Source organism: Phragmites australis, chromosome 1, assembly GCF_958298935.1.
Source record: "Phragmites australis chromosome 1, lpPhrAust1.1, whole genome shotgun sequence".
Classification (NCBI taxonomy): Eukaryota; Viridiplantae; Streptophyta; class Magnoliopsida; order Poales; family Poaceae; genus Phragmites; species Phragmites australis.
The window spans coordinates 18,366,268-18,380,874 of NC_084921.1; the positions used below are offsets into that span (position 1 = coordinate 18,366,268).

The window sequence follows — 14,607 nt, forward strand, 5'->3', positions numbered from 1 at the left end:
ACTCTAGTCTAAAGGCGTCGAGGTTTGAGATCAGTACAAGCAAGAGTATTTTACCTTGCACATCATGTTGTTCATCATCATTATCTACCAGCACTTCGTAACTTGTCAGGTTAGAGCAAAAGAAAATGTGAAGCTTACCCCCATTACTTAGATGACACATACAGTTTGAGGTTGAACAACTCAAAGAAAATAGTGTATATGCGGCATCGATATTTCCTTCCCAGGAAGCACCCGTACCGAAACATGGACAAGTAATTTGATGGCATAAGGGAGAAAGTGTTACCTCCGAGGCATTTCAGCGGGGAGGATATCCACAATCAGGTTAAGAACATCAATGTTGTCTTTGACAAGTAAAAACGACCCTCCAAGGATGATGAACAAAAAGGAATGTGGAATAAGAAATTAATACTATTCAAGCTAAAGTATTGGAAAAAATTAGATGTTCGTCACTCTATCGTCAACATGCATGTAAAAAAGAATATATGCGAGAGTCTGATCGGTACATTGCTCCAAATGAAGGAAAAATGAAAGGATCATGAGAACGCATGAGCTGACCTTGAAGAAATAGGTTTAAGATCGGAGCTCCATGCACATGATACGGATAAAGAAAAATACCTACCCTCAGCAGCTATCACTCTCTCTAAGAAGGGAAAAATTCTGTGAGTTCTTGCATAATGTAAAAGTTTCCTCCGGTTACTCGTCCAACATCGCAAAACTTGTTCCGGTGAAATAGCTAAAAATGAATTTTGCCATGACGAAGTCACATGATTATCATGTGATGATGATGTCACTACTTGCAGTAGCTATGAGGAACATCCTCTCAATTAAGGTTTATGAGGGTATCCTGAGCCTGTGCTTTTTCTTCAGTGCAATTGAATAAAAGGTGCTCGATCCAGACACGCTGGAGGAGCTAGAAAAAAGACACTTTGAGACTTATGTATTCTGGAGGTGTATTTCCCACCATCCTTTTTCGATATTATGATACATCTCACTGCTCACCTTGTGAAGAAAATACACTACCTTGGCCCCGTGTTCCTACATCACATGTTTCCATATGAGAGATATATGGGCGTTCTCAAGTCATACGTAAGGAACCGAGCCTTTCCTGATGGATGCATCGTGCAAGGTTACACGACGGACGAGGCATTGGAGTGGTTTGTTAACTATATTTATCCAAATAATCCAATTGACGTGCCTAAGTCTCACCATGAGGGGAGGCTCGTAGGTGTAGAGATTCCAAGGAGGAGGGCAATAACTCCTAACCCGAAGGCATACGACCAAACTCAATTCCTTGTGCTGCAACAAATAAGCGAAGTGTGCCCATATGTCGATGAGCACAAGCAGATGCTACTTAAAGAGAATCCAAGGTAGATCGGAGCTTGGGTTGTGAGGCAACATAGGTTCACGACTTGGTTCGGAGATCGAATCAGACAATCAAGTACTCCTACAAGTGCTCTAATAAAAAACTGGCATCATGCCCTATATATACAATTATGACATATCAAGAGTACGATATAAACAGATACACATTTTACATGATTTTCCAAGATGAGAGGAGTATATACCAAAACAATGGTATCCGTATAGATGCTTATGACAACGATATGCAAAGGGGCACATACTACGGATAAATAGAGGAGACCTAGGAGCTGAACTACTTGGGATTCAAGATAGCTATGTTTCGGTGCTGTTGGGTACATGGGGCAAAAGGCGTCACTAATGACAAGTATGGATTCACTAGCGTTGATCTCAAATGTGTCGGATACAAGTCTGAACCCTTTATACTCGTTACAGATATTCTCTATGTCTTTTATGTGACTGACACAGCAAAGAAGAAACACCATGTGGTTCTCGCTGGGAAAAGACGCATTGTTGGAGTTGCAAACATCGTTGATGAGGAGGGGTTTAATAAATTCAATGAAATCTCCCATTTTACTACTGCAATCGTGCCACGCCTTTCGTTGACCGAGAAAACTCCATACCTGCGCTCCGACTATAATAAAGAGATCAATATCAAGAAAGCACGAAAACGATGAATTTAAATTTAAGTATCAAATTTGTAATATTAATGTCAAATATGTAATATTATTATGTCAAATTGGAATTTTAGGTTTCAAGTTATTTGAATTTATAATATTAATATCAAATTTGTAATATTAAGTGTTTGCTTCCACAAAATAATTTATGAATTTGAACTTGAAAGATTTCTGTCAAAGTGATAGGACATAAGTAAAAGGTGACGGATTAAAAATTTCACTCGTCACCTATTATTAGTTATAGATGACGGGTGAAATTTATAGGTGAAATGTGAAATTCTTAACTCATCACATATAGCTTATAATAGGTGACGGGTGAAATTATTAACCTGTCACCTATTACCATATATGTATATATAGGAAGTCTCTGTGCGCCCTCCTCCGTTTCATTTTGCGTTTCATTTTGCCTAAGTCATTTCCCGTGTTTCACCGCACGTTAGGGTTTGCCACCGTCTGTCTCCACTGCGTGCATGGCCTCCCCACGTGCGGCCTGGCCTCCTCGTCCCCGATGTGGCCCGACCTCCTCATCCCCGACGCGCCACCCAGCCTCCACACCATGCCGCCCGGCCTCCTTATCCCCAAAGTAGCCCAGTCTCCCCACACGCCTCCCGGCCTCCGGGTCCCAAAATCTCTGACTTTGGGCGCTCTCCTTGGCTGCAACCTCCTGTAGTCTCTGGGGTAAGAAAAAATCATGTTTCATTTTGTTTGATTGCCCTGTTCTTCCTGGTCAAATTTCAAGTGTGAAAGCGAGCACTTTTAGTGGACTCGAGAGCATGGCTAGAGATAGGTTTAGGTCTGTGGGTGCACGCGTTCATGCAGCTTGGTGCAGAAAACTGGTTTAGTTCTTAAGGCTGGTAAATGTACAGAAAACTCAGGAACTCAACATAAGTTCAAAGGCTTCACTTGCTTGACCAATATTCAGTTATCCTTTTTGAAGGTTCAATGGTCGATTTGCCCAGCTATACATTTCATTCAACATCATGCTTCTTCCTGTTCAAGTTGAAAGTGTGCTTGCTTCTGTAGTGCTCTGTGCAAATGTGCAATATTGATTGATGTGTATGTGTATTTGCTTTATATTAGCATGAGTTTCTCTTTCGATGGCGTTTATTTATATGGATTTTGTGCTGTTATCTTGCTGCTTCTGCTGCATTCCTGCATCTGAAAATGGTTTACATTAGTTTGCTGATGTAACTTTCATCTGCTATCCGGCATGGGTAACCCACCACGTGTCTGTTATTGTTCCTTTGTATGGGTATAGGGATTGTAGTGGTTTTTTTTTTTTTAGCAAAGGTGCGGGTACGGGGTGGTACTATCCGGTAGGTGCAGCCCCATTGCGATCCTACAGTAGGCAATGGCAACGACTGTTTCTGCTGCCTTCTCTAAAATTTAGGTGACAATGACTAGCAATATAGTGGGCACGTTAGGTAAACACTGCTGCAATTTCTGCTTATTGTTAATAAAGTGATCTTGTCTACGGTGCAAACTACACAAAAGTGAACGATTAGCTTTACGTCACTACATGAAAAATAAATAAAAGAAACATAATTTAGTGACGGACCGTAAAAATAGATAAAGGAAATATAATTTAGTGACGGGTCATTATACGACCCGTCACTTATGTAGCTTTAGGACGAGATCGGATATTAACTCATCACTGTTTTTAATCTTAATTTATTTTCCTTCCTCTATTGAAAACAAAATATACTATACTTGATTTTCATAGGGTAGAAGAGAATGGTCACCCCTGAGAAACTAAAAGCATAGAGAATACTAGCACTAGAGCCCACCCCGACACAAGATGGGGTGGATAGTAGCCTAAACCCGCACCCGATGTCCTCCTTCGCAGCAGCGAAAGCCAGTATCACAGTCTGAGCCATGTTCCATGCGAGCAGGAGAGCCGACATCGGGCAAGTAGCAAAGAATACAATACCACCGAAGAGGTATTGATATGAGTCAATGCATTTTATACTTCTTGAATGCAGGAATATTTTTTATTTATATCAACTCCCCTTGTTTTCTCTCTAGATGGAGGAAGCGCACTCTCCAAACCAGACAACTGGTAGTGATGCACGAGCCTGGAAGCCAAGGTCACAAACACAGTGACCGACAGACAAGATTACCATCACGGGAATTGATGTTGATGGGTTGCCTATAGATGAAAAGGTTTTAAATAGATTCTGGAGGGTCGCAGAGCTCATTGCTCGAGAGAGGGTGTCAATAACGACTAAATTTGATGACCTCAGTGACAAAGCTAAGAGAGACTTGTTCGATACTATCATTAAAGAGTATCTAGAGTACCCTGAAAACATAAGTGAGCATCAAACAATCGCCATGGTCAATGCAGCAATGAAAGCGATATCGAAACTTTATCTAAGCTTTAAGAGCAAGCTTGTTAATCAGTTCTTGGCTAAAGGGGTGGCACCCTTCGAGAGCTACAAGCACTTGAAAGAAGAAGATTGGGATGCTTTTGTGCAGATGAAGAACTCAGAGCGGTTCAAAAAGGAGAGTGAGGAGAAAAAGCTGCTTCGAGCTAGGAATAAGCACAACCACATGACCGGCGCAACCGGTTACGTGGGGAAAAGGGCGAAATGATAGGAAGATGATAAAAAGTTAGCCAAAGAAGACTGCGAGAATCTTTGGTTGCAATTCTTAAGATAATCATGGTCATATTTGCGTGCAAGGAGTGAGCTATCTGAAAGTGGAGAAATCACATTTAGAAACAACGAAACACAGTCAGCCATAGAAAAAGTAAAAGAAAAGGCAGCCAAAGGTAGCCAAAGTTCTTTCACCGAGGTCAGGGAACATGATGTTTTCTCAGCGGAGCTGGAAAACCTAGAGCACCCAGACCGAGTGCGAGGTGTATCAAGTTCCCAGGGCTAGAAATACGCCTTTCTCGAAGACCTCAGAATGTACAAGAAGAGAAAGAGGTCAGTTGTAGTGGATGTGGATGCATTGGCACAGGACATCACCCGGAAAGTTTACGCAAACATCATGCAAACCCTGGCAGCACAGGGAATAAAGATTACCATCCCAGCGAAAGCTAGCCCTAGAACTGCAAGGAAGAGTAGTTGCGCCTCCAAGAAGGTCGATCAACAAGTAGTTGCTATCGTGTTCGAACAGGATACTATTGACCAGCTAGAAGGGCCCATGCCCTGCAGCCTTGTAATCAGGCCTAGTGGGTATCTTATCAAGGTTGCAAGGGGCCAGGTGCTTCTAGATGTTTGTATCTTACATACGGTCCTGATACGTGTTGGCTATGCCATGGTTATGGTGGACATGGTACATAGCAATATAAGTAATTATGTGTTGGAGCTCCCCCTAATGATAAAGTCACAACTTTGTGTGAAGCTCTTCGGCAAAGGATCTAGTGGAAGAGGGGCGACATCATGGTCTCGAGTGCATCCCAGTCTGGAGGAGCTTCAAGTGCACTGCCGTCACACCCCTCACTTCCAGAGAAGGTAGCTTCACTGCCTTCTCCTCCTCTAGAGAAGTCTTTGCTGACGGTAGATGACCTAACAAGATTGGGACAAGCATGTGACGACTTGCATAATTACTACATGCAGACTTCTAGAGACACTAATGCTCAAGCCATACTCGTATAGTACAAACGACGACACTTCTTAAAAGATGACGGCTACTTCCTTGTGGGTTTCAATGACTTCTACGATCTTTTCAACTTTGATTCCATGGACGTATCCTTATTATAGATCTTCACATTGTAAGTCCCTTTAAACTGGACATTGATTAATTAATACCATTAATTCTTTAATATAACTATATTCTTATCTGTAGGCATTTGATCAAAGAAATAAGGAAGAACAAGGAGCCCTTAGATTTCTTGGCCTTGAGGCCATAACAATCTCGATTATCCAACTTTACCCCGACTACGCTAAGGACTATGTCGCCAAGGCAATGCAACATTATTCTAAAATGAACTACCTGTTGGGCGCCCACAACACCGGTGACCATTTGATATTACTGGTTATTTGCCTCAAGTAGAACTTGGTGTGGTACTTTGACGCATCAAGACCAGTAGGACCAAAAAGGCAAACTTAAAGAGCGTGATTACAGTGCTATAAAAGGACTTCTCGACTTGTAAGTTATGCCTAGCTTAGTTTACATATTTAACTTTTCTAACATTCAAATATTCTCTAATCGATCTCTCTTTATGCAGGGCTTTTGACAAGTACATTCAAATTGATCCTAACTACAACACGACAGATGGTCGTAGACTGACACACAAGACCAGGTTCGCGTTAAGTGCTACCAAACAGATGTACCTTCGAGCTTTTTTTCTTTTGATCTAACAATAAATTTTCTTTTTCTCAGTGCCACCAACAACCATCTGGTAATGCCTGCGGATTCTATGTTGTGTAGAACATGCTCCTCATGATCCGAGCTAGGATATCAAATCCCCCGATGTAAGTTCAATACAAGATTATTCGATAGTAATTTCAGTAATTAGTTTAATTACCTGATAACATGACATTGGTCACACGTCAAATTATGCAGGATTTTTTAGCTTGTTTTCTCGACGACGGTGCACTCACAAGGATTCGACAACAGACTGCCGAATTCATGATGTCTAAAGTCATCAACCCACATGGCGAGTTGCACTATAAAAACCCTAGAGGTCTTATGTAATATGAGTTGATCGGAACTTTGTAACATTTGTGATTCAATAATGAATTGATGGAAACTTTGTCACCTTTGTGATTCTGTGATGAAGTGAGTTCCTATATAATTGTGTTTGTCGATATGGATTTGGATGCATTGCTGTTGTTTACAGGAAGAAGACGGCTGTCAAATCCTGGCTATGCTCCATAATTTAGCCAGGAAACAATACAATCATGCAGGGTAAAAAACACATAAGTGACAGGTAACTTTGTTATCAGTCACTTATGTGTTCATATAAGTGACGAGTGACTTATTAACCCGTCACTTACGTATAACATTATTACCTATCGCTTATGACTTCTCCCTAGCACATAGGTGAAAGACATAAGTGATAGGTAATTTAGTTACCCATCACTTATATTAGGTCATAAGTGACGGGTCAAGAGGTTACGGATCACTTATGTCTTCTCCTCAACATATGGGTGAAAGATATAAATGATGGGTAACTTAGTTACCTGTCACTTATGTCCTAATATAAGTGACGAGTGAAGAGGTTACCCGTCACTTATGTCTTGCTCCCAAGAACATGGGAGACGCTCATAGGTGACGGTTCACGGTTACCACTTGTTACATATGATCTCATTGGCGACGGGTAAGGGTGATGGGTGCGGGACCTGTCACCCATGTCCATTATGACCTGTCACCTTTAGCCTTTTTTCACGTAGTAATACCTTTTAGTGCATGGGCAATGATTACATCATCTAGGGTTATACAACAAGGCATGCCAATGCACAACATACGAACAAAATGGTAATATATCATCTAATCGGCCTACGGCTGAGACACTTTTAGGGTCTGAAAATATTAAGGAACAAATGATTAGTGTTTTGAGAGTATTTTAGAGTAGAACCTAAGGGGAAGGCACGTGCATATCAAAAGCCATATCATGATTTTTATGATACAATTCTATATCCTCATGTGCTTAGAATTCTTGATTTTGTTAAATTTACTGGGGAATATGGTAGGACTACATTAGAACATATTGGTCAATTTCTTACACAATGTGGTGAAGCTGGTGCTAGTGATGCTTTGAAATTAAGATTATTTCCTTTATCATTATGTATCACTGCATTTACTTGGTTTACCACTCTTGCACCAAATTCTATTCATGCATGGTGATACTTACTTGAGATTATCACATTTGACATCAGTTAGAAAGAAGTAAAATGAACCTCTTTCTGATTATATTTGAAGGTTTAGAGATTCAAAGAACCGATATTTTAATTTAGTGATATCTGATAAGGATCTTGCTTAGCTAGCTTTTTCTAGATTACTTTCGCATTTTAAAGAAAGGTTAGAATGACATGAATTCTTAGATGTTAATCAAGTTTTACAAAAAGATCTGGCTCAAGAAAGTCGTGCTAAAGACTCTAGAGATTTTAGAAAGTTTAATGAGAAGAATAAGATTATTCAATCCGATGTTAATTTAATAGAATATGATTCCCAATCATCGGATGATGGGAGGGTAGATGTGTGTGTAGCCAAATGAGCATGGGCTTCAAAATCTAAACCATTCATTTCTTCAGCTTTAAAGTCGGTTCCATAAAAGAATTAGTAAGAAGAAATTAAATATACTTTTGATGTTGCTAAATGTGATAGAATATTTGATTATTTGCTACAAGAAAACAAATTAGATTACCGGATAATCATGTTATACCACCATCTGAAGAATTAAAAAGCCATGCATATTGTAAATGACATAATTCTTATTCTCATATAACTAATGATTGCAGTGTTTTTCGTCTATAGGTTCAATCGACCATTAATGAAGGATGATTGAAATTTGCTGAAAATCCGAAAATACAAGTTGACCGTAATTCCTTTCCAATCAATGTGATTAATTTTGAGAACAAAAAAGTGCTTGTTCGTCCATCTCACGTCGAATCTACAAAAGGTAAGAAAATGTGGTGGTAGACGAGGGGGGCACAAGAACGTCGAATTCTAGGGCTATGCAAAGTGTTAGGCTAAAGATGATCAAAACAAAAAGCCCTAAAGTTAATGAAGGTAGAAGCAAGACCATCAAAAAGGTTGAGAGGTTGAAACCCACTTTTAAGGAGCTTCTGCATAAATATAAGGATGGCAAGGCTGGCCGAGCAGTGCTAGTCGGCCTAATGATTTTAAGTGACCAAGGTCACCTCCAAAGCAAGGATTTAATGGTTAGAATGATCAACATGAGAATTTTTATACAACATCATCATATCATTCATTTGGGCCACCAATGCCCATATCATGGGGACCTGCTCCTACCGTTTTTCCTCCTTGTTCACTATGGGGATGGTGTGGTTTATGGATGCTGCCATCTCATATGCCTTTTGGACCATTCCATCGAGATTGGACAGCTGCAAAAAATCTACTGTTTAATAGATTGTTATGCTATAAGTCAAACCAATTTGAGACAAGGAATTGGTCTAGTGATGGGAAATATAATAAAATTGTGAAGAAAGTTTATCGTGTCAAATAAAGGGCACAATTCAAATGAAAATTCAGTGCCATCATTAAAAAAAACATAAATTATATGGTCGATGTTCTGTTTACCATGGTTTAAAAAATATGAGTTATATGACTGATATTTTGTTTACCATTATCTAAGAAGTGACTTAGGATATTATTTTTTGGTAAACATATCTTTATTTAACAAAAACCGAGGACATATGTTGATAGCAAAATTTAACAGGTTGTATATTATAGTCAGGTAGGATTATGTTCATTTTTAGAAACCAACACAGATATAATTTGCAGCCAATTTAAATGTAAATAGGTGTAAATCAATCCATATATAAATTCATAGAGACACGAGCCCACAAAGCCAAAATCACATAACCGTTACTTTTATTTTTCTATTTTCTTTTGCATCGAAACCGTAGTTTAGTTTTTTCTTCTCTCCTCTCCTCCTCAATCAACCACGCGTCGCCGCGAGTAGCGCCGGACCATACCGTCTCTACCGGTGAAGCTTGGTGGTGCGCGCCGGCCAAATCCCGTCAGTTTCGTGACGCGACGCGAAGTTCCCAACAGTGGTCTCCGCCGATTCCTGTGCTGTGTGTCATCTCGTTTGCGCACTGCCGTGTGGACTGTGGAGACGAGCAAATCTGCGACAGTAGTGCTTGATCTTTTTTTCCCATGTCTCACATTAGACGTTTGCTTTTCTTTTATTTTTTCTTGAAAAATAGTAGGCATCCAATTTTGTTTACTTTTGTCTGCTTTGGCAATTCGAGAAATGGATTTGTCACGTGTCGCTTAAACTAAAAAAATCTTATATCACCAATCAAATCTCACATGACAGATTGGGAGCCGTGCCTTGGAGTTGGGATATCATTTGACCTAAAACTAAATGTATCGATGCTCTGCTTCAACCATCCTTGTTTGTTCTTATCAAAAGGGAGCATTTTCCGTAGGTAGCACGGAGAATCCACCATGAAAACAAGCACGTACAGGAACTTCCAATATGTGTTGTTTGTGCATTTGTAGAAGGTTGTTGAGACCGGCCCAATGAAACAAATTCTACGCTGTAAAATCCGTATGGTTTGAACATTGAACATCATTATGTTTAAAATTATTAAGTTTCATGCATAGGGGTTGGCACTCGGTTTTCTGGTTATTTCAGTTCGGTTTATCTGGCTTAAGAAAATCCCGGTTAATAAAATCTGGAAACTGAACAAACCAAATAAAATGTAGAAACCAAACATTATTAACCGTGGTATTTCAGTTTGGTTTTTTATTTTTTGTTTTAATCGAAGATTCCAGCATCTCATTGCAAAACAAGAACACAAGCAAATTTAACACAAATCCCCACCTTGGCATGTATTTGGGCCTCCTTTTTATCATGTTGAGTGGTAAAAGGAGGGTTGAGTACGTTTTCAGTATTTGTTTGCGTGGACTTGTCAAGAAAATACATTATGGATCTTTATGCAATCATGCTTGTGGATGTGGTGCTCACCAAGATGTCTTGGGTGTCACGAGTGTGCAGTTTTCCCATTTTACTGAGACAACAGCTGTGCAGACTTAGCTCTGGTATGTTGGCAAAACTGGAAGTACCTATGTTGATTAGCACCAAAAGAAGTGCATCTGGTAAGTTATTAAAAGAAATCAAATGTTCTTTCCTGAGAAGAAAAAAAAATGCAAAGTTGTTGTGGGAACCTACACCTAAATTAACATAGCATAGCACATGTCGGTTTGGTACCAGAGTCTCATTTAATTCCTTATTCGCAACCACCACGACTAAATTCAGATGACAACTAATGGAAATGGGCCTTAGTTTTTTTAGACCAGTAATGGAACGTTGGAACTGGCTAATTGGTCATCATAAGATTAAAGTACTAAAGTAGTACTACTAAACTTTGCAGCCCATCAAACTTTAGTGGAGTTTCGTTTCGTTTGCTGTTGCTGCTGCGACTCAAAGGACGAATGTATCATTACAATACCTAATCTTGAGGAAAATTTATTGGTTACAACCATGACGAAACACGGAACTGGAGCATGTGTGACCAGAAGTGATACAATTGTGTTAGCCGACCGAGATTTGCACATGCATGCCTCTCGTCCGACCGGTGAAGGACTGGAGCAAGTGTGAGCAGACGACGGGAAGAGGCTTCTCGCGTCCGACCGGTGAAGGTCGCAACAAGCACATGCATGTCATTGACATGCATTGCCCCTCGACGTAAGAAAAAGCTGTCCTATGTAGAAAGGCTAAACGGAAAGCACCGTTGGTCACGGCAATGACTGGCTGCAGCTTCTTGCAGTTGTCACAAAACCACGACGTCCTTTTTCTTGTTTTGCAACGGCCATCGTATCTCCAAACGGAGTCGGGAGTATTTCAAAACATCGAGGCATCGAGCAACTCGTGTGTTTGATCCGTCTATAAGTTTAATACAATCCTAAAGCAGCCCAAGTCCCTCAAAGAGATAAAAAAAAAGGAGCCCAAGTGGCATAAACAGCGGCAATTACACCGTGCATCAAAAGTGCACAAAAAAGGTGTTTCGCTCTATTCTTCATATCACTCTCCAGGAGAAATTTAACTAGTATCCTCTAGAGTAAAAGGAGGAACATGCTCAAACTGGCATATAAATATAGTTCCACACCTTGAACCACCATCCAATCAAAGCAATAAATAAATAAATGGATAGCTATCTACACCGAAGCATGCTATGTGCATTGTATTATTGTAGTAATTTGTACCGAGAACATATATATCTTACGAAATTCATTTCATCGCTAAAAGTTTCAAAAGCTGCACTTCAGTTTCCAGACTGTAAGAAATTAGACAAGCGAAACCATGCCAGTCCTCTAAAACGACATATAACTAAAGCTCATAGCAGATTCTTCTGGGCAAGTAATACCCCCACTGCTGTACATAGGACAACAGAGAACAGGCCATCTCTAGATCTCAAACGTTCCTTCCATGTTAAGGGCTCAGAGACTTTCCTCAACACTTCTTGGAACTGTTCTTTGGTCTCATCCAGTGAGCCAGAATTGTCAATCACTATGTCCGCTTCCGACTTCTTCCAGTCAAGTGCAAGTTGCGCATTTATCCTGTTCCGAGCTTGTTCTTCAGAGGACCCATCTCTTGATATGAGCCTCTCAATCTGGGTCTCTGGATTAACCCATACAACAATGACTGGATTTGTCCATCTATCCATCTTTGTCTCAAACAACAGGGGGATGTCAAGGATGATAACCTTACATCCTTTCATCCATAGTTTTGCTATCTCCCAGAAAATGCCAGAAGAAATATGTGGTGCCAGAAGACTGAAAGTACCCAAGAAGTTATAGAGGAAACAATATGCTATTAGTAGCGCTGTCACTAAAATGCCATCTACTGATAAAAGAAGAACAGACGATTTATTTAACTGAACAATTATGCCTATTATAACAGAATAAACATCCAACAAATGCCACTAATAAGGAATCATTATGATCTCAAGCGCTACTCATGAGAAGCTATATAAGCGAAAAGAAGAGGGCAGACAAGTACCGCAATTGATTATAGCATCTTTAATGTAGTTACTTTCATTTTCTCAAGTAGTGTAGCTAAAGTAAGTCTTGTCATATTTAATGATTAGTGAATCAAATAAAGCTCAACATAATTCAGCACATACTGTTGGTATGAATAGAAATATATAAACAAACGATGACATTTTTTTAACTTCTACAAAAAAAAAAAAGTTGAGCATTTGATGCAAGAAATAGGTGATATGTTCTTCGTTTTAGTGATTAGTGTGTAGAAAAAAGTGACTGAAAGATGATGAAATATTTTAATTTAGTGAAAAATGTACCGGTTTAGAAGTTGACGTTTTGACGGGTCAGAAAATACAATTTGTCCTAAGCGAGCTCTGTCAATTTCCCCATTTTCCAATAAAATGTCATTCCCAAAGGCTTTTACAATCTTCTTCCAACCTCCGGTGCCTTTCCGCACTACATCCTATAAATGCATGGCTCCATAATCAGTACAAATCTTATAAAATAGACATTGTTGTGACTTCTCACAGGCTTACAGCATCCAGGAAAATTTCAGAATTCGATGATAATATTAACAATCATGCTTTGCAGTGCAAATCATGTATCTAAGGATTCTAAGCCATGCATGTTAGCTACTATTGTGGTGGCCCTGATTTTCAGTTCCAGTTTGTATCAAAGCTACAATCTGATATTCAGAAAAAGAAGGAACATTATACAACCTGCCATTATCACAAAACAGAGTTGCAGATGTTGCCAATGCCAGTTGCAATGTTATGTTGGCCAAAAGCACTATCCGCTCAGCCAAGAGTAATAATAAACCACAATTAGTCCAAAAGTTACTACGGGAGGAATATGAGTAGCAAGAACGGCGCAAGATTGAATACAAAAACCAATCTACACGACTACACTTGGAACTCCAGTTCCACGCAAAGGCAGCCTTTTCAACTACATGATGTGATACTGTACCAAATTTAACAGCATTGTACCCAGGCCAGAAATAGAACAGTACCAGACTTGAGACCCAGTAAGCTTCGAACGGAAAGCATTGGATAACTCTAGGTTTCGGCCGCGTGCTTACCCGAGCAACGATGTCGGCGTCGACGACGGGGACGCCAGCGTCCTTGAAGAGGTTGGACACGGTGCTCTTCCCTGACGCGATCCCGCCTGTCAGGCCGACCAGCCTCATCTCCTCGGTCCCCCTCGTCGCTGTAAACTAAAATCGATTAGTTTCACAAGTTAGCAACAGGACCAGAGGAGATCCAAATTGGGGGCGAAAGAGGAAGCTCGCGAGGACCCCGGATTCGAAGGCGTGCCGGCGGCGTTGGATCGGGCAGCGACGACTTGGAGTAGGAAGGAAGGGAGGGGCGGCCGGCGGCGCAGGGTCGTGGCGGCTAGAGTTTGGGTCGAGGGAAGGCTGGTTAGAGCAACACCAACCGAGATCCCAACGCAGCTGGCTGCTCTACTTTTTACCGAACGGAGAATAAAAACGACCTCCAACCCACTCGCTACCTAAGGTGCTGTTTGTTTCAGCTTTAAATTGTGATTTTTAGTTTTTATAATCTGAAGTTGAAATAAATAGACAGCTTTTAGTTATAGCTTTTTAAAATATACTGGTTGGATTGTGGGAATCTGAGAAGCTGATTTTTCTCAGCTTTTGATAGATTGTGAAATTCCATTTTACTAAACTGTTCATATAATTTTTTTAGAATCTACAACCTAAAAGCTTTTCATAATCCAGCTTTTTACGATCTAACTTTTCACAATCCAACTTTTATAAACTACTTTTCAGAATCTCTAGCTGAAACAAACAGACCCTAAATCGTTATTTTTAAGGGCTTTGGTCATTGCATCTAGGGAAGGATGCTTCGTCCTTATCGAGTAACCGTAGTTACGAAATCCTTTCTATTAGATTTTATACTCGTTCATACGGGTATTTCTTTGA

The 14,607-nt window shown here is 40.1% G+C and overlaps 1 protein-coding gene across 2 annotated transcripts; it reads right to left on the reverse strand.

The window, feature by feature from the left end:
• Window positions 1-11,838: 11,838 nt before the first annotated feature.
• LOC133912031 (dephospho-CoA kinase) lies at window positions 11,839-14,132 on the reverse strand. 2 transcript variants are annotated; one of them, XM_062354566.1, is made up of 4 exons: window positions 13,960-14,132; window positions 13,744-13,871; window positions 12,983-13,128; window positions 11,839-12,455 (listed from the first exon to the last, which is right to left on the reverse strand). In XM_062354566.1, the coding sequence occupies exons 2-4, from the start codon at window positions 13,849-13,851 to the stop codon at window positions 12,017-12,019; spliced, it is 693 nt and encodes a 230-aa protein (XP_062210550.1). In that variant the 5' UTR covers window positions 13,852-13,871; window positions 13,960-14,132; the 3' UTR covers window positions 11,839-12,016. The 2 variants fall into 2 exon arrangements, with proteins under 2 accessions (XP_062210550.1, XP_062210558.1); XM_062354574.1 differs by having other exon boundaries at window positions 13,744-13,878.
• Between the last annotated feature and the right edge of the window lie 475 nt (window positions 14,133-14,607).

Excerpts from the sequence above, each read along its gene's own strand:
- LOC133912031 (XM_062354566.1), bottom strand. The coding sequence starts at position 13,851 with ATGAGGCTGGTCGGCCTGACAGGCGGGATCGCGTCAGGGAAGAGCACC. Across the intron at positions 13,129-13,743 it reads ACGCCGACATCGTTGCTCGG|GATGTAGTGCGGAAAGGCAC; the intron begins GTAAGCACGCGG and ends ATGCATTTATAG. Across the intron at positions 12,456-12,982 it reads AAACGTCAACTTCTAAACCG|TCTTCTGGCACCACATATTT; the intron begins GTACATTTTTCA and ends GGGTACTTTCAG.